Source organism: Ambystoma mexicanum, chromosome 6p (genome assembly GCF_040938575.1).
Source record: "Ambystoma mexicanum isolate Mex_15411 chromosome 6p, UKY_AmexF1_1, whole genome shotgun sequence".
NCBI lineage: Eukaryota > Metazoa > Chordata > Amphibia > Caudata > Ambystomatidae > Ambystoma > Ambystoma mexicanum.
The window spans coordinates 1141052292-1141072424 of NC_090935.1; the positions used below are offsets into that span (position 1 = coordinate 1141052292).

Here is a 20133-nt window from a genome sequence, read left to right on the forward strand (position 1 = left end):
TTCTTTTTTATGTTTTTAGCCATTAGCACCCGCATGTAGTTAGTTACTTGTGGGTACTACTGGTAATATGACCCTCTTCAATTAGCTGACCCTGTTGGTAACGGGTATGCAGTGATTGTATCGAATAGAAAACAACAAAAGAAATGTTAACAACTGAAAAAAACAACGAAAACAAAAACAACGCATTTTGGAAAAAATTAAAAATGGGGTTGGGAGTAGGAATAGTGGTTTTGGGTGTGGGGGGAAAGTATTACTAAAAAAAGGGGGGGCTTTGGTGGGAACCCGCCGACCCCAAAAACAACATAAAAGAAATCAATTCATTTGGTTTTTGTTGTTTTTTTATTCGTTAAAATTTCACTGTCACCTGTGTTAAGGGACCCTCACTTCGCTTGGGACCTTAACTTGGGTGGCAGTCTGTTACTGACAGGGTCAACCCGCTGCTTCGGGTCATATCGCCTCATTAAACGGAAACCTTAACACCACTTAAACTAAACTTCTTTCGCTGAATTGCAAGAGTTTTATTGTTGGAACTGAATCAATAATTATGGTTAAGATGAACTACCCATGAAAGGAGCACTTAAGTTAGGCTAATAACGTTGGCATTGTTTGGCAAGTCCTAATTAATCTTTCCAAAAAATCTAGGGCCAACTCTTTTGAAAGGTTTGTGAGACCTCCTCTTGTGGGGAAAAAGTTATCAGGGGGTTTCAAAAGTAACGTTTTCTGATTAATTTCCAACAGACAAACGTTTGCTCACCCAGCATAAACTGTTCTACTGATTTTCAGCAAAATGTCACAAGGGGGGCATCTATTCCCATATGCACGGTTTCGCAAATTTGGTGCAAGACCATCTAGTGCTTTCTTTTACATCTAGACAGACGTGTCCTCAAAATTAAACCTAGGACCATACAGAGAGATGTCATGAGCAATTCAATGCGTGGGCTGAGTTATGGCTATTTTAGAAACCACCACTGATGAATTGTTGCAATTTTGTTTCCTTGTGCCACACCGGTAATGTTACTTCAAGCAAGTTTTTATACTGAATTTCGTATGTTTTTATTAGATTAACTTAAACTGTACATCCCTTTAGCAAATGCTTTCAGTGAATGTCAATGTTTTGAAAGATAAACAATATCAAATCCAGAGTACCCACTGGCAAGATCTGTGGACATGCCGGATGGGAACTTCGCCTGTAATTGGTTCTGTGTGCCCTGCAAAGCAAAAGACAATTTATTTTATTCTGCACCTCTCGGGCTCTTCACCTTCCCTATGGTTATGTGGACCACAAAGGGCTGCAAAATGATCATGTTCAACTCTTTTGCAACAGAGTCCGTGAGACCATGCTAAACGTCTATGAACCATAATAGCGAGCCTTTGAAAATGTTTTAAGCCACCAGGTTACCAGATTGCTTATTTTTAGCTAGTCAATCAGGTTGCCCATCATTATGGCCACAAACAGATTCATGAAGCATCTGCAAGAGTATCTGCATGCCTGAACTTTAACTTGCGAATCAGGTGGCCAATATGATGTATGTGAGTCAACAGACCGCGAAAAACCAGGTATCACTGCTTGATTTTGTCCAACTTCTGGAAGCTTTTAAAAGAAACCGCTGGATGCAGTCACATCAAACAACAAAGGCATCATAAGTCAGATCAGGTACAAGGTCCTTGAAAAGGTTTTAGCCAAACACAAGAGGTGATGGCTGGAAGGTTTAAAATTAATCTTATCCTCTGGCATTGCTCTGGGCAACCCTCCAGACCATTGTTCTTCACCTGCCAAGTCATTACAGAAGGGGGAAGACCATATGCAAATAAGACTTGGTCCCACCCCAAAAGGGACAGTCCAGCCCAAACTGCTAGGTCACATCCCTTCTGCATGAGACCACACGCAACACCAGACATGTTTCTGCCTTACTGGGCCTCGTCAATGAGGAGTAGCTTGGGTCTCTAGGCCTTGCAAAGGTTTGACTCAAATCTATCGAGCGATTCGTGCTATAGGTGTGTCCAAAATGTGTTAATAGACAAATAAGAGGGAAAAGTTTTGGGAAGCCCCTTCCCCTTATAAATGTGCCCACCCATGTCGAAATGGAAATAAAACCTTGTTTTAAAAAAGAAGGGTTCAGTTTATATATTTCATTTATATTTTGTGTGGATTCATCAAACAACACCTAAAGGTATAAGCCACCTAAAAAGTGTTCTTCCTTTGGGGTCCAATTTAACAATATCTACACGGTGCCTATTGCCAACCATACACATATATAAGTGAAAACCTTGAGATAAAAGACATGTTATGGTAATGGTTTAACGTAAATAAAATGTGGTAAGGGTAGGAAACTATGCCACCTTAACTTTGAGCCACCACAATGCACACCCCATGAGCACACTGATGGCATCACAGATGACATCACTCATGACATCACGTATTACATCATCAACGACATCACTAGAAACTAGAGGACACAATGGACACCCATGGCCTGTTGCACATGTTCCAAGCCACCCAAAGTAGCTACTCGGCCTAGCATATGGCCATGCATCGTGGTAGCTCAATCCCCACAGCGGGACTGTGGGGTACTGGCCATGGCTTGATGCCCCGGGAATGGAATTTGGTCATGCACCACCAGGCACCTGGCCAACCAAAGAGCCACTTGGCCTGCTTACTTTACCCCAAAAAGGTTCAATGGGTCACTAGAAATAGCCTATGTCCACAACCATTAGCCACATTAGCCCTCGTTGGCCATGCCCTATGGCCTCTAAAGTAGAAAATGGGCCTGGTCTGAAACCATTCCCAGTGGCCACTTTACTCACATAATGTGTGCATGGGTATACTGCATTTCTGATCCCAAGCAACACATATATCTGCACAATGTGTTTGTCATATATCTTGAAATAGACCAAAATATGTTGTATTATGATTGGTAGTTTCTCATGAAGTACGCTGTGATATCATCTGTGATGTCAGCAGTATGAACAAATGTCCAGTGATGTCATTGACGTAAGTGATGTCATCAGGGATGTCATCTGTGGGCTTATGGGTTGCAAAATGGGAGGCTAAGGGGGGCAGTTTTAAACGCTTACCTAATTACAATGGTTTTGTTGCATTTAACCATCACCTTAACGTCACTTAAACTAAAGTTTTTCTCACATAATTTTAAGGGTTTTGTTGTGTATAACTGTTTGAAATGAACTGTCTCTTCTAAAGTTAATTCACTGAATCGAATGGTTTTGTTATGCTATTTCACATGCCACATCATACTATTTTCTTTCTTTCATATTATCGTAATGTCATATTCAATATTACCAGTATGTTTCAAAGCTACAAACCATGTTATTTTCCCTCATTATGGATCAGTATACACTTGGTGATAATGAAGAACTGGGAAGAGAATGGGTGCTTTAGCATACATTTTCAAATGGGTTATTGTGATCCCCTCCCTGCCCCTTTGTTCTTGATTACATTTACAGACGATTTACTGTGAAATTACTGTAAAATCAGTGCAAGAACCACTCGCATAAATTGGGGCAGGGGAAGTCGACTTTTCATTTTTGAAAAGCATCAGTTGATGAATTGCACCATGGGAGATATATGGGTGATGAGAGCACCCTTTTCCCTACCAAATTTCACAATACTACAGGATGGATTTTCAGAAAACCACCAAAAGGCGCATCTGCACTGCTTTGTGTCCAGCATCTTTGGAACGTGAAGCAAATCTGTCCAGCCGTTCAGGCTGTGCGCCTGTTTAATGAATGTCTACTTTCGCCTATGGGAAAAAAATGCAAAATGTGAAAAATACTCCCTTTTTTTCAATGTTGTATATCTTTTAAACAATTGCATGAATTGGCACTATATTTTCCAAATTTGGAGGGCCACGACCTTAAAGCAAATTTGGGAAATCTCACAATTGTAGTGTCAAACGAGTCAAAGTTATTAGCAAATTCATTTTTTTAAGTCAATGGGTGTTAGGTTTTACCTTAACTATTGGGCGACGATTGTTGTCAAATATATATGATCTATATCTACAGAGCTACATATCCACTCAACTATCAGGATATTGTTCTTTTGAAGCCTCTCTGTGGAGGTGAGATAATCTGAAAATCTTGACATGTACAGTGTTTACGTAGATCATACTCTTTGCTTGCCTTAAGAAAACATAGAGCCTGATTTACAAAAGTGTTTTTGAATGGGAAAACCTCATTGAAAAAGGTTTTGTAAATCAGGCCCATGGTCCAATAAATATGGGAGTCTTTGTTATAAAATAAGTTGCAAAAAAACAGATATCATGGTATGCAATAAGCATACAGAAATTCCTACAAATAGATAGGAATGACGATTCCTCTGGAGAAGAGAAAAAAAAGCCTGATTATTAGTCGCATTAATCTAATACAAAACGTTATTTGCCACCAAGTTTTTCTTTTCGAGTCTTCGCAGCTTTATATACCTACGATTTTTATTGTGTGTAAGAAGGTAATCAAAGGTTTGACTGCATCTCCCTCAATGTTTTCCAAATGTGTTACAATTTACGGGTGCTTGTCATTTGACCCTCGCTCTTGTGGTCATTTGATGCATACTAAAAATGCGTGATCTTTAATGGCCTGTTTTAGCTCCGTTAGAGGAAAGTATGTACATTTGTGAAATCAAAATGATGCCTAAAGATCAAATTAAAAATCCTCTGATCCCTTGTTAGAACGGGTAGGATTTGAGTAGCGTGACTAATCAACCATATATGTCAGATTACCAAATATTTTCGCATTCACATTGTGCCACTACGCACCTGCCTCGAAGATTTTCAGGAGGGTTGGCCCAAAGAATACCAGGGGCCGTATCACAGAAACTTCTCAACAGTGCAGGTGTACATTTTCAAGGTGTTAACACAATTGGCTAAGAAATTTCCTGTGGAGCGCTCTGGGTCATGATAGGATATGACTCTGAAATAGTGGCTTATGGTTCTCAATGTGACAATGTGATACGTTGTATATGACTCTGAAATAGCGGCTTATGGTTCTCAATGTTCTCAATGTGACAATGTGATACGTTGTATATGACTCTGAAATAGTGGCTTATGGTTCTCAATGTGACAATGTGATACGTTGTATATGACTCTGAAATAGTGGCTTATGGTTCTCAATGTTCTCAATGTGACAATGTGATACGTTGTATATGACTCTGAAATAGTGGCTTATGGTTCTCAATGTGACAATGTGATACGTTGTATATGACTCTGAAATAGTGGCTTATGGTTCTCAATGTGACACGTTGTCTTTACTACACTCTAGTGAAAATAAAAGCTTTCAGTAACGAGATCTGGATGAGCGTGCCATGTGTAAAGGGAAACGGACAGCGATTTACATCGAATTTCCCCCTGTCCGTGTCTGGAAGATTTTTTTTTCTTTTCATTTTAACAAACTGCTTCGACCACGGGTTTTATTTCATCCCGAGCCCTGACAGTATGAAAGTACAAATATCTAATAACATTTTCAACAAAAGAGATCAAGGTACATCAAAATATTTATTTTTAGATTGTCCCATGATCTGAAGTTACCAAGGTAACCTGACCCTGTTTTCCATATTATTAACTTTTTGACAATTTAGATATGAATATTGAGAAGGAAAGCAAACCTCAGACAAAGAGTACTCACGGGCTGTAAATGAAATGGAAATACGGGAGAAGCCAGAGGCCTTTTGTAGAGCTGGCCATGAAATACGCCAAATGTAGTGATTGTGGGAGAATTTGAAGGGATATATTTTTTTGCTCTAGGGCAATTTATGCCCATGTGCTTCTTGTCCTTGTACCAGTGCAATGTTTGTGTATTACCACCCTGCATCTTGCTGGCCGTGCATAACCATACTCTGCACTCTCTGGTCTTCATTAAGAAGGCTTTATGTTCCTTTCTATCGTATTTGCACTTAATGAACTTTTCACTTCTTCAGACAATTAAGCTCTCAATGCTCATGAAACACATTATCAAAATCAAATACGTCTCCACCTCACTTGACCTATCAATTACCTATGTACATTTGTTGTTATTTTTTAGTCGTGTGCCTGTTCCATTATAATGCTGTTTGTTTCAGTTTGAACTGCAGCTGTAGTGTCTTGGGTGTCATTTTTAAGAGATCCTCATTTTTAGCTGTACTCTAAATATGTACACTATGACACCAAACAACTTTAAATCATAGAATGATAAATAGATGACATGCACTGGAAAGAGGAGATCCTGCTAAACTCACAGTTTAGGTGGGGGGCAATCCCAGTGAAAAGGTGCCATCTCCCCAGCTTTCATATGTCTCTATTCTGTATTGGATTAGTGACATGTGAGTGATATGTAGTAAAGGTCACCAAGCCCACCGGAAATGAAGTAAAGCACCTCCTGGCATGGCACAGTCTTGCTGTGATTGGGTGACTGACTCTTGTCAGGACTAAGCTACTATTTACTTATGACTTCCAGTCAGTAAATGCCTCTTACTCTTTTCCAGATGTACTTGAATGGTACTGCACTCATCCAGAAGCTCTGCTACTTTACCCGAAACCGTGAACGCCTATGACATGTTTTGACTCTGGGTGGGTGGTATTTCTCTAACACAAGACTTTTCCAGAATGCAGATATTTGAACTGGCAAAATATGATAGGCCTGGTTGACGAAAGTATTTTACAATGTCACAATCACATGGAGAAAAAGAACTTGTTAAATCAGGACTGGTGTGTGTTCCTGGAATTCTCCCTTTCTAAATTAGGGTTTTCCCTGAGCTAGCTTTACTATTTTCCATCCGGAGTATGATGGGAAACAAATGAGTTTCCGGAACAGCAAGGCGATTACATGTTTTTCACAAAGTAGTAACTACATACCCAAGTTTCAGCTGGTGTTTGAGAACTGACTCTCCTGACCATCTGTGTTGTAGTAAATCGAAATTATAATGCCAGAAGAAACAGGAGAGCTTCTTTCCATCTGCAATTCTCTTTTCCTGGATTGTGATCCTTTTTTAAGTAATCACGTTTACAGGTCCTGCACATTAAACATCAGTCACAAGTAATTAATCACCATTTTCTCCCACTTTTTATAGAACCCAAAATCTGCCTCTTGCCAAAGCGCAGGACTTCATTTTCATAATTAAATATATTTATTTACAGAAATGAGAAGCAACGTGTATATCAAACACTTTGTGGATCGATCATATACAACAAGAATTGTCCTCCCCCAAAAATGTCAACTTTGCAGCTAAGTGATAGAGAGGTCAAGCGTGTCAAGTCTAGACTCTGCCGCCGGGAAAGTCTGTACAGGGTGGGCTGCGGAACCCAGCAGCAGTGGTGGTAGGATTAGCAAGCAGCAGGAGCTCGGGGCAGCAACAAGACCCTCTAAGAGGGTCTCTTGAGTATGGACTCAACAGAAAAAGGCAGGGGCTCATGTGCTGGGCGCTTGGTGCCAACCTCTCGGGTCACCAGAAAATCCTTAGTGCAACGGTCAATGGTGAACTTGTATTTAGAGTGTGCCTCCTTGGCCGCACATTCCCTGTACTTCTTGGCTGCCTCCTCAAATGTCTCCTTGGCAATTGCGGTCCTGAGTTCTGGCCCTGCTTTCTCATGCAGTGCCTGCTGAAACAAAGAGTGGAAGGGGCTGTACCTGGTGGGCCGACCTGCCTCGGGACAGGGCTGCACAGTGACCCGCTCCTGAGGGCTTGAGTCCTTGCCCTGGGCTGGTTGTGCCAAGGTTCTGCCAGGGAGAGAGAAGGCTGAGCGGTCCCTATCCTGCTGCAGGCATCGAGGCTCAGGGTGGCCCTGGAGGAGGACACTCTCGGGTTTGATGGGCACAGTTTGAGACATCTGACCCTCAGGGCCATGCAAGGGCACAGCCATTCTGGAGTCCCAGGCACCGCCAGGCTTCAGAGCCTGCATGGCGCTTGCATTTAACAGGCACTGCTGGTAGCGTAGGGCGTCGCTGATGGGTGTGCACTTGGGCCAGACCAAGAATCTGGATGGAAGTGGGTACTGTCGGTAGGTGGTGGCCACACTGACATTTGAGGAAATGAGCTCCACATTTCCTGAGCCAGAGTACTGCATGGTGAGGTCCAGGCAGTTGGGCAGTAAACCGCAAAGGTCCTTGGTGAGGGTTGGCTCGACTGGTCCTGTGTGCCCATAGCCAGTGCTGCTCTTGTAAGAGTTGAACTCAGCTGCCTGCAGCAAGCGGCTTGGCAGAAAAAGGGCCTGTGATGCTTCCAGCAGCTCACGCTCCTTGTACTCTCTCTCCAACATAATATGCTCCAGCTCCTTATCTGCGAAGGCCCTCCGCTTCCTCATCCGGTCACTCACCGGAGCTGGCAAGGGTGCACTGCTGCTCAGGTAGGCATCGGGTGGCACAGGCCGATAACCTAAAAGAACCAGTCCACAGGTTAATAAAGAGAATCAGCAGGATATGAAGAACATATGTGACGTATCGCACTTTGGTTTTTTAAAATCACTTTGTACAGAGTATGTTCTACTCAGAAATAATAATATACCTCCTCCTTTGAAATGTGAAAACGCACTTAATCTTCTTTAGAACATGAAGTTTAAAACGTGATCAAAAAGAGCAGCATAACTATGTTTGCACCATAAATGGTATATGTGTAACATAGAACAGAAAAAAAACATGTTTGAAAATGAGTACACGCAATTGTGAACGTTTGCTTTGGCATGGCCCCTGAAATTCTTATTTGCAGTCCTGGAGAAGCCCCTGGAAGGCATGAAACAAATGTTTGCTGTATCCCTATATCTATTGCAATTGAATAGATTATACTACTTTGCTTCTCACCACGTCAACACAAACTCTCAAAACATGTGTCTGCTTATTTCCTAACCAATGGTAGCTACCATAAGGAGTTTACGGACTAATGCCACAACTAGGTTTTCATATTAAATATGGGTTCTTCTCTCGCCATATATGATTTTCCAGTTTGTTTGCTACTTACATATTGAGAAATGGAGCAAACCGATTTTGCCTTAAAACGAATGCAATATTTCATACTGGAAAATTTGAGTAAATTTTACTTGCTGTGGTCCTTATTAGCATAATTAATGGTACAAAGGAGTTTTCTCCATATTTTCACCACAGCGCATAACTTTGTGTGATACCATTTGAATTGAAGATGAGCCTGTTTGCTTCATTCCTTCAAAATCAAGTGGGGGAAAAGGTGAAAATAGAACCGAAGTACTAATATATGTTGGCCCAGGAATCACATGCGTGGTGCTGTAATGAGTAGGATCATTGGAGCAGTAAGCCCAGAATGTCTTAGTATGTTAAGAATACAGTAATATATCTGTGTTAGATATTAACAGGCAGCATGTGTTCAAAAGTATTTTCATACAATACTCCACTGTTCATTGTTTCCTTCAACGAGTGGTGCATATGAGTGGGTTGTTTTTTACTATAATATCAATACATTTTTTGTTTTTAAATTTGATTTTGCTATAACAGCTAGGACACTGTGTTTACTATAAGCTCTGTGGAGTATTTCCAATCTGTGTAATGTTTTACTTAGAACAAATAAAGAAGTGTTGAAGAGATGCATCCCTGTGAAAATTCCATCTTTAAAACCCAATTTGTTTTTCAAGCCCACCCCGCAGGTCTTTGGGCAAAGAAGTCACCCACTGCGGTGCCGCTGTGTTTTGATTGCACACATCATTGGACGCACTGCCAGTTCTCAATTTAAGTTACCTAATGGAGAGCCATGTTTTATGGCCACACGGCAGGGAAATGGGGGGTGCTTGCGGAAAGCCGGTGGCACCATAATAAACTACCAATTTGTTTAAAATTACAAATGTCAGCAGAACCCTGAAATGTCCTTATAGAAACAGAATAAATATGTCATGGGAATGGTGGCATGCTGTGTTATTGAGTTGAATGAATGGGAAGCATTTTCATCGTGAATTTAAGCATACACTAGTGATGTGAAGAATGTGGTCTAATTATGTCTTTTAGAGGTTCTGGTGACATTAAAAAGCACCTCATCTTCGGCCTCCTGGTTTATTACCATGTGAAATGCCCTCACAGATACCTCTGTGAAACACTTTTTCTGGTTCCTGGTTACATACATAATCCATTCACGTTTCTCAATGGCCAAAATACTTGACTCACTGGAAGTATATCATCCCGCCAAATTGGACACCGTTATTAATTCATGGTCATGACGTCATCCCCTGGAATTTAGAGTGGTCACCCCTTAAACATAGAAGGTAAAATGTAGTAAAGAGCAGTAAATCGTGCAGTTTACATCAATTGCTTCCATTCGCTTAGTCTCCCGAGGCCAAGAAAAGGTCACTCCCTATAGGCGCTGTCATTTCTAGTTCTCTATAGATGAGTCGCTACGTGCAAAAGGTGACAGGCCAGTGGGAAATCCAGGGACAGCTGGAGGAGAGAAGAAAAGAGAGAGAGTTAAGATGGATCGAGAAGGAAGGCCAGGAAAGGCAACAAAGAAGTAAAACTCAGAGGAAAGCAAAAGCAAGCAGCCCAAGACAGGCCTTTGTTGTCAAGGAAAACCCCTTCCCATGCAGAACATGTTCAGAGCTGATCATTCGCCCCCTTTTACTTGAAGCCTCTTTATCCAATCCTGGCTTTGAGCCAACAATGCCTTGTGAGGTGGGACATGAAGTTTTGCATTTGGGATCGCCCTACCAGCATGGGTTTTACTTCCTATGGGCCCACGGTTCTTGAACCCCCACCAATGTTTCTCGTGTAGGTTGCGGGGACGCTGTAATGAACTTGGGTTAGTATGTGTGATGTCAGAGAGAGAAAAGCACTAACGCTGGCCTTACCACAGTCCCTTCTTTGCAACCACTAACCCATCCACTAACCTACCTTAGCCACCCATAGCCCATGCGGGGTGCATGCTGCTCACATTATAACCCTGTGATCTCTGGTGCAGGCACTAAAGGTTTGTGCTTGGGCTTTCCTGTAACTTGTGAGCAGCTGCAGTACTATGTAGTAATGAAGTTGCCGTACAATAAACTACGTCGCAAATAATGTCCTGTCCTGACCCGTCCACGTCTCAATTTTGGATTCATTTTCGAATCCAGCAGGCGCAGATAAATGTGTTAACCTGTCTCTCACACCTTCAGAACCCAACACGCAGAGCCCCTATTTGCTGAAAAGCCTAGATCGGTTTAAGGTGCACCTATGGTATGGGTTGAATCGAGCGGCTCTTGCCACTGAAGCTCAAGGACAGCCAGGGTACCCAGAAAGACACAAGTGGCCATTAGCAGGGCAAGTTTTGGCGCGTCACGGATGAGCGCTGCTCTGGATGCAAATGTCAACAAGACTTGCTGAGAGAGCAAATGGGCCGCGCGTTTCATCCTCCTCCAGCGGCACCGGGACATTTGTTTGCCGAACCCATTATGTCGTGTTTACCCAAGGGCAACCTCGGCAGGTTCATTTGCAAATAAAATTCAATGCAAATGGATTTTTCCGCACCGATCCAAGCTTGAGCAGCGCGTGCCCACGACGTTTCCTCTTACAAATGTTTAATTCGCGTGAAATATACAAAATGTGTTTAACGTAAAGGCCATAGAGTTTTCCCTTCACTCACACACCCCACACTTGAAGAGAAGTTCTTTATGAAAAACACAATGTTTAGACTCGGCGTACAGCGTTTGGTGAGGTGTTTTGTGCCTTTGTAGGAACGGCATAAAAAATGTATGTAAAGTACGTCTGGCGTGATCTTGTAGTAGGAGTGGATTGCACCCGTGGTGCCTGGTTGATTGTCCTTTGTTATGCAATATATTTAATGTTCGGTGCGTATGTCTATGTTTTCAGTTCATGGTGCTATCTAGAGCTTGGCTCTCTGACTGGACCGGTTTGCAGTGCTTTTAAGGGCCGTACTTCATGCAATCACGTTCATATCCCACTCTAACAAATACAACGCAGCACTCAAGCTATGCCCTTGCGTGTCTCGTGAATGGAAACTGTCCCTTCACCAAGCGTTCAGTGTCGATATCTGCCTTTTTACATGTGACAGATGCCCGGAAAGGAAGGTTGTCAAGTGGAAAGCCGCAGTGGTAGCAATTGTTATAGTTGATGATCTGACTCCCGTCTTCTCGGCCCCAGTTCTCAAATTGGCGCAATTCAGAGCAGTGTGGTCTGGTCACACACTTCTGTAACCCGCCCGTTTTGGGGATTATTGGACAAATGACTGGCTGAATCTCATACCCCAAGTATTAAAAGAAAAGTCCTCACATCTTGCAAACGACGCCGTAAGGCGTGTCACAGTTTATGTTTTCGTGTCTACGTCTGGAAATTAAGTTCTGTGCCATTTGTGTGTGCTGTGCGTGAATGCATGATCCCGAACATGTGCCCTAGTGGCTGTTGACTATCTAAGGTCGAACATATGGGCATTGTATGCACATGCGTGAGAATAGTCGAGCGATGGCCTGCATCCTTGCGCTGTGCTCTGCTTTTTTGCATGCCTTCCCTGCCTGGTGAACTGCACTGTGGTGCATTTAAATGCGGCTTCTTCCCCATGGGCCATGCGCCACCCTTCGGTGCCCACCCAGCTCCAAAGCCCAGAGGCTCTCACCTTCCAGAATGCTCTTTGCCAGCAGGCTGGGTGGCCGGGCGTGCCGCTGGTACACCCCTTTCCGCTCCGAAATGTTCTGCTTCCCAGACAAGCCCTTCTTATCCTAGAGGAAATGGACAGAAACACACACATGTTATAGGCAAAGAAACCGGGCACCGACCTTTCTACCTTCAGGCTGGTTTCCCCAACCCACAGCTGCACAACACACCAAGTGAGTTCACGCTTTCACTGCTGCGTGAGGGCGCAAGCTACTTAAATGTGACATATCGTGACTGCTGCTGGTGCAGAATTCACGCAGGACTGTTGCGAACCGTAAACAGTGATCCCGCATGCCACAGCAGCTACATGCGATAACTCCCATTTATTAGATGCACGTCCTCTCCTCGGTGAAAATGCAACCAGGCCAAGTAATCTAACTCAGTCTTAAACGCTGCATCTGTTATTCGTGGGCGGCTTCTTGCCAGGAGACAGTGAACTATTGCCTGCATTTCATTGCTAGAGACATGGATTGACGTGGGATTGCCACATGGTGCTCACACATCCCGTGCAATGTGACGTAAACATAACATGACAGTGTATTCCTGGGCATACAGTGTACATGCCAGGTCTTTCGCAATTAAGCCTCATAAAGCGAAAGAAGCGTCATCATCCACGGATAATGGCTGCCCCCCAAGTTACAGCCCTAAGCAAAGAGGAAGGCTATACGTTGGGGAAGGGCCAATGTCCCAAGTGACTGTGACTCTGGAAAATGAACGCCCGATGTCCACTCTTAGGCTGCTGCTAGATGTATCGCGTTTGGAACGAGGTCCTTGCCAGTTTATGGACTAGCCTGTGGTAAGGGTGGCGTCACCAGTCGTGTTAGAGAGTTGTGACATCACAGCGGTTGCTCCCAGGGCTGGCACAGCGAGGGGGCGGCAGCTCCGAGTAGCATTCCAACGGCTACTAAAACAGCCAATGAACTCCCTTTTTCTGAATTGTTTGTCATATCAAAGTCATGGGTTGATAAATATGGAGACATTTATGTTAATGTGTTTGCATAGTTTACAGTTGGGATTTTGCCACAGTAGGGCGGGGGCCGATTTGCATAATACCCCTTTTTCTAAACCACAGAGTGGCCTTTTCATGGAGTTTGCATAAAACTGCTTCAAATATTTGTTTCAAACACAGATACAATTCGTGTATCGATAGCCTTATAATGTATATAAAAGGTGCCTGGGGCGCTGCCTCCCATATATTGCAGTATAGCATTGGCATCACTCCTCACATGTAATAAAAACATGGCATCAGTGCGGGAACTGTAATAACTTATAGCGTCGGCTCGCGAAAACACAACGCCGGCTGTTTGAGCTGACAACATTTTCCAGCAGAATTCCAGCTGTCACTTGAGCACGTAATGCCACGACGTAATGCCACGACATTGTGGCACCCCATAGCCATTCATTGATCGAACAATGTTCAGGGTACCATGTTTAATCTGTGCACGGATGCACGTTAACAAAGGAGAGCAAGACTTGAGCTGACTGTTACTACTGATTTAAACCATGCAACTTTCATTTAAACTGTTCTAACCTGCTTCAAATATAGGTTTCCAGTTACAACACATTACACGGGGTGCGCGTTGTCCAAACAGATCACATATTGGTTGTGTAATATATATATATATATATACACACACGCGCACACACACACAAGGAGCTAGAAGAGCTCCTATATTACAGAGTAAGCAGGCCACCTATTGCCCCCCCCCTTCTATACATTATAGTGTTATGGTGAGCCCCTTGGAGTCCTGGCATTATAAAGGGACTCGGCCTGCGGTTTCTTTTTTCTATTGGGCCAGGAAAGTTCTCACAGACGTGCAATATCTTGAAATTATACAGTAGGGGTGTGTGCATCTCATGCATAATAACATGCTAATATATTTAGTCTCTAATTATAAGTAGTTTGTAGATGTGCTGTTAGCTTGTAACCGCGTGCTATGGTTTGTGTACACTGGAAATACAACATAGTAATAATAAATTAACAAAATTGATTTCTGACCAACTGAAAGGAATGGTGTTGCCCCGTTATTCATGATAACAGTACCTTTTAATTTGGGTCAGCTTAGTTGAGTGTTTTGGGGAGAGGCTTATCGGCTGCCTGTTGGGGTGCAGAAGGCAAAGGGGTAAAGAGCGGCGCTGTCACTCGTGGGACGTGAGAACCCCGGATCTGCAGCTTTCCCTCGGGAAGCCACGCCTTTCCATTTGCAATAACATAAATACGGGCCGGGTGATTGACTGCAAATATATGAAATGAGCTGCCGCTCAAAGCTGCTTGATGTTTTCAAGTGAACGTCAACAGCAGCATGCCCGCATTACAGTGCGCGGCGGCGGCGGCGGATATTGCCTGTTTGGAGGGTAAACACGTGTGCGCTGTGGTGTGTTTGGGGCAACACGGGCCAATTGCGCGAGCGCTTCTGTCGCTTTTCGTGCTGCGTCACAGCCGGCAAGAGAGGCCCCGAGCCGCGGCGCGCAGGGCAACGGCTGCAGCCGACGGGCACCGCCCGTGTGTGTGGGAGCGCGAGCGGCTTCCTGCGGAAAGGAGAGCGCCGCGCGCAGCCGGCAGCCAACGCGCGCGCGCGCTCCAACTGCTGAGCGCGGCTCTAATAACAACTACGACAGAGGCCGCCGCGGGAAATACCCGCGCGTGCAAGGCCGATAATGAGGGCAAACAATAATATGTGTATGAGTGGAAGGCGAATACTAATGACAATAAAAACAATACTAATGATACACATACTAATAGGATTTGTCACAGTGAGAACAAATTAAATAATAAATGCCTTACATAAATGGGAGTGGACATTTACATACCTATTAATACAATTAACTACTTAACGTTCAGTTCCAACTATAAAAAAAAGTTCTCTAGAAAGATATGCAAATACCTACATGCACCCTCTTCTCTCTTGTGGAGGTAATGTACATGTACTAAATGAACGCATTAATAGTCACTTTCAAGAGTTCGTGGTTTTCTCAAACAGGGAGCATTGCTGACTTTGGCTGCACCTCCCCCACACAAACGTTAAATGTGTGGACCTAGCTGCCTTGGGGTGCTGTCTCTGACTGCCAGGCAGGCATGCACAGGACTCGCCAGTGTCGGCCTCAATACAATGTTTTCAAGAAAGACAAATCGCCACAGCTGATCAGAACGTTAATAACAATTATACTACTTCTAATAATACCAACATGCAGTGTTATTCCTGTTATGAGCTTGTCCATATCTTCCCACGCTGGCTACCAGGGCGCTGGGTGTATTTTAGGTGCAAATATTTGAATAACCGCTGTTGAGCCCGAGAAGTTAAAATAGCTGTCATAGGGCGAGGGCTAAAGGTATCAAAATATATGTATGGGCCGGGCAGTGCCACTCTTTACATCTAAAACCATGCTTGTGTTATCGTCTATTTGGTGTGCTCGGATACCGGGGGTCTGGTTCACAAAGCGTTGTTCAATGGGAATTCCCGTTGAAAAACGCGCCTTGAAACTTGTCTTCGGACGCTTACAACTAAGTTATGAAAAGTTGACTATCATTAAGTTGGGTAACAATACACATGTTATCTGCCAATAGCGCCAAGATGCTCCCCTGGGGGTGAACGTGCGCTACGAATACACAGTTGCGACAGTAAATGAGACGGGCTGTCATGCGCGACTTATTTCTCATGCCTATGTCCTGGTTAATGCCCAGGGCACTATTAAGCAACTTAAATGAAGTACCTCCTAATTTCTGTCAAGGGGCGCGATTTGGCTAACAGTGGCGTCGATGGGGTGGCCATGGGTCCGTGCTCTTTGGCGCGAGGGTAGGCTGTAGTGTGAATGCATTGTTCGCAGTGGGGCCTGCGCTGTGCGGTCCGCGAGGTGGACCTGGTTTGGTAAGAAGCCCGGCAGTGCATGCGCTGTGGGGTGTGCTCGTGTGTCTCGGTGCCACTCCTGCCACTGTGAGGGAGGTGGATGGTAGGTGGCGGTGCTGCACGAAGCCTCGGGGTGCCTGCGCTGTGGGGTGTGCTCGTGTGTCTCGGTGCCACTCCTGCCACTGTGAGGGAGGTGGATGGCAGGTGGCGGTGCTGCACGAAGCCTCGGGGTGCCTGCTCTCTGGGGTGTGCCCGTGTGTCTCGGTGCCACTGCGGCCACTGTGAGGGAGGTGGATGGCAGGTGGCGGTGCTGCACGAAGCCCGGCAGTGCATGCGCTGTGGGGTGTGCTCGTGTGTCTCGGTGCCACTGCGGCCACTGTGAGGGAGGTGGATGGCAGGTGGCGGTGCTGCACGAAGCCTCTGGGTGCCTGCGCTGGGTGTGTGTCGTGGGCACGAGTGGCCTGCTGCTCCCCCCACGCCCCAGGCGGCATCCCCTGCTCCCCGGCGCCCCCGCTCACCTCAGTGGCCTGCTGCCTCCTGAGCGCAACCTGCGCCGCCATGACCCGCTGCCGCTCCACTACCAGCAGGCAGTTGGCACACTGGCAGTCCCGCCAGCGGCAGAAGCGCTTGTGGCCCTTCAGGCAGGACACCACGCCGTGGTTGCGGCACCGCGCGCACTTGGGGGTCCGGCTCAGCTTCCTCTGCTCCCCACAGCCTTTCTCGCTGCTCGGGGCGATTTTGGGGGGAGGAGGCGGGGTCCCCAGCACCGGCCCGTCCTCCTCTTCATCGTCCTCCTCCTCGCCGGTGTCCCCGGCCGGCAGCGGGCTTAGGCTGGCCGGTCCGTCGCTCTCCTCGTCCAGTTCCAGGCTCTCCACGTCGATCTCCGAGTCCGCCGCCGCCTGCAGCTCGTACATGGCGGCCTCCCGGTGGTGCCTGGGCTAGAGGCGCTCTGCGGGGGAGAAATGGGGGGTCAGTGAGTGTGCAGCACCAGCCAAACAATGCCCCGCCGACTGCAAACACAGCGGCGAGGCGCAACATAACACAAGGCCACGCTCCTCAAGTGCTGCACCAGGGCGTGGGTGCACAACTACTAGACCGAAACACACTTTAATACAGGCCGCTCAGTCATTTGGAGCGCGCGCAAGTGTGTGTTGGTGATGTGTTTGCCTGTGTGTGTGTGTGTGTGGAGGTAAGAGTGGATAAGGGGGGGCTGCCATGCACCTGTCTCGCCTCATAATAACATATTTAATTGTTGAAGACCAGACCCCTGCATTGCGTATTTCTTCCAAGGTGGAGTTTTGACGCTCTATAACTATGCACAAGTTACAGCTTCTCCTTGAACCCGAACACACTGTATGATTCTTGACAAACCAGGTCATCATTCTGTACCTTATTTTTTATTTCTAATACAATTGGCAGTGTTTGCAAATGGGCTGACCCCCGAGTAAAGCCCAGTATTAAAAGGGCCATCTTCAGAAAGACCCTAGCTCCCTTTTGTAGTAGGTATTTGACGCGGGAATTAAATGTCTAAGCGCCCCTGTCACAAAACTATCAACCAGCAGGTGGAGAGCGAGAAACCGGCGTGTCGTAAGGCGTTTTCCAATAGACACAGCACATTGTAAATGAGGTCCTCGGTGAATGAAATAAAAAGCGTCAAGAAGCAGCGATGTGCTCACATCTAAAAGCTTTGCAAGATCACGTCCTATAAAACTAAGCGTCAGCCGGCTCTGTGCTGACAGGATTGCGAATTTAAAGTGCCACCTCGCCTGTGCCCCCCTTCTCCATGCAGTCAGTCAGTCAGCTCTTGCATGCTATTAAAGCATCGGTGTGCCCTCCCTCTGCACTCATTGTAGATGACAGGTGCACGCCGTGAATGACGGCAGATGTAGGCAAGTATTGAACCTGCTACAAACGTCTGATTGTCACTAGTATGAACGAAACTCTAAATGGGCCTTATTTGACCCCTCTCCCAAGCCTCGGCGTGACCTCCCACCCTTCACTGGCAGTGCTCGATAAGTGCAGGTTGGCAAAGGGTGGGACTTTACTCAGGTGTGGCAATACGGTGACTGGCACAGCGCGTGGCATGTGGCATGCTTTGCAATCCGGGTTGCATCTCTGCCATTTTACGGGCACCAGCGCTACTATTTTCGTGGACTCGATGGAACCTACCCAACACATCCCTACGCGCACACGTTTTAACTGCGTGCTGGGCAGCCCAGGGCAGGCCCCCAAAGCTAGCCCAGCCACCCTGCCCCTCCAAGACGCCAGGGGCCAGAGCTCAGCCATAGGCCGCTGCTGACTGGCTCCTATGACTGAGACTTTGTAATTGAAGGTCGCAAAAAATAGAAATGCCCCTCAATGAAGCCTAACACCTAAAACTACGGTGTGTGTGTTTGTGTGTGTGCGTATTTGTCTGCATATGTGTGAGTGCGATAGACAGAGACGCGCAGAAACAGCCCCGAGTAAATGAAGGTTTACACAGCTGTTTGCAACACGCACAGTATATCATAAAGAGCCCCACAGTCGCCACGAGCCTGCAACATTTCAGCAAATAATGGCGGTCTAAATGACCAGGCACACACACGTGTTCTCCTGCTCAATTCCACACAGATGCCCCTGGCAGTGACACTCTGACGGTCCGTACCTTAGCGTAGATGCGTTATGGTCTCCCTTTGGGGCCCCCAGACTTGAGGTCCCGGGCCGCGAGGGTCTGGGGTTCTCTTCACGCCCCTGGAAGGCTCCGGGCACTCGAAAGCGGCCGCGGGGTCCGCTCCTCCCGGTGCTTTGGGAAGCAGCCTGTGGGCACCAGGTGAACCCCCAAAGCTCAGAGCGCACAGGGTGGAGGGGGTAGGGGGAGGGGTGTGGATGCGTCTAGGACCCTCTCCGAGATCTCCCGGATCCGGTAGAATTCTAGCACAAGGCGTGCTCCGAGCCCGCATTCAGCACTGACTCCCCGGGCCGCTCCCTCTGAATGAAGCCCGGCCCCTCTCTGCGGAGTTAATGTACGAACGGCCTCCTCTGATTGGGCCGGGCTGGGGCGGGCGGGGTGTTGGATGGCCTGGGGAGACCGCGCCCACCCCTGAGAGGGCTGGGTAAGGTGACAGTGCAGGGGGGCTTAGGTCACCTCCAGGGACGAGCTGTGATGGTACAGAGGTGACCAGGGGGGGCAGACGATGTGCGACGCACCCCCACCCCTTTTCCGCGTACACCGAGCGGTGTACTGGCAGCAGCACCTGATCTAATCTCCTACCAGGGAAGCTAAATCAAATTCTGACACAGCCCCAAACACGCCCATTCCAATCAACACGCTGTGTTGGGCAACACATCCTACCACCACCAAGGACCGTTCCCTGCTCGCGGCAAAGGCGCTCAAATGCCCAAAACACACGCCGCGCAATTCAATCCACAAACTCTGCGAGGAGGGGCACGCATTCCGATGGATGGCGAGTCCCCGGTGCACAGGGCATTCCCCAGACCCCTGGCGCCCTCTATCCAGGCGGTGCCACTGCATGGAACTGGCGCACGCCCCCACTCACACGGGCTGCTAGCCTCGCACAGCGGTCCCAAATTACCGCACTTCAAGTGAAATCATACGTCCCATTCACAATCAAAACCCAAACAGTCGCAATTCTTTTCAGGGACGTACAGGATATTCTGAGAAGGCAATTCAATATTTCCGTCCATGCTACACTTCCGGGAGTCGTTCTGTCAACTT

General features: G+C 46.4%; 1 protein-coding gene across 1 annotated transcript; it reads right to left on the reverse strand.

The window, feature by feature from the left end:
• Positions 1–7092: 7092 nt before the first annotated feature.
• On the reverse strand, positions 7093–19395 carry DMRT2 (doublesex and mab-3 related transcription factor 2). Its single transcript, XM_069625747.1, has 4 exons — positions 19063–19395; positions 16937–17367; positions 12536–12638; positions 7093–8356 (listed from the first exon to the last, which is right to left on the reverse strand). Exons 2-4 carry the CDS (start codon positions 17330–17332, stop codon positions 7347–7349), a joined length of 1509 nt encoding a protein of 502 aa, XP_069481848.1. The 5' UTR covers positions 17333–17367; positions 19063–19395; the 3' UTR covers positions 7093–7346.
• Positions 19396–20133: the final 738 nt, after the last annotated feature.

Excerpts from the sequence above, each read along its gene's own strand:
- DMRT2 (XM_069625747.1), bottom strand. The coding sequence starts at position 17,332 with ATGTACGAGCTGCAGGCGGCGGCGGACTCGGAGATCGACGTGGAGAGC. Across the intron at positions 12,639-16,936 it reads GGAGGCAGCAGGCCACTGAG|GATAAGAAGGGCTTGTCTGG; the intron begins GTGAGCGGGGGC and ends CATTTCCTCTAG. Across the intron at positions 8,357-12,535 it reads GGCAAAGAGCATTCTGGAAG|GTTATCGGCCTGTGCCACCC; the intron begins GTGAGAGCCTCT and ends TGGTTCTTTTAG.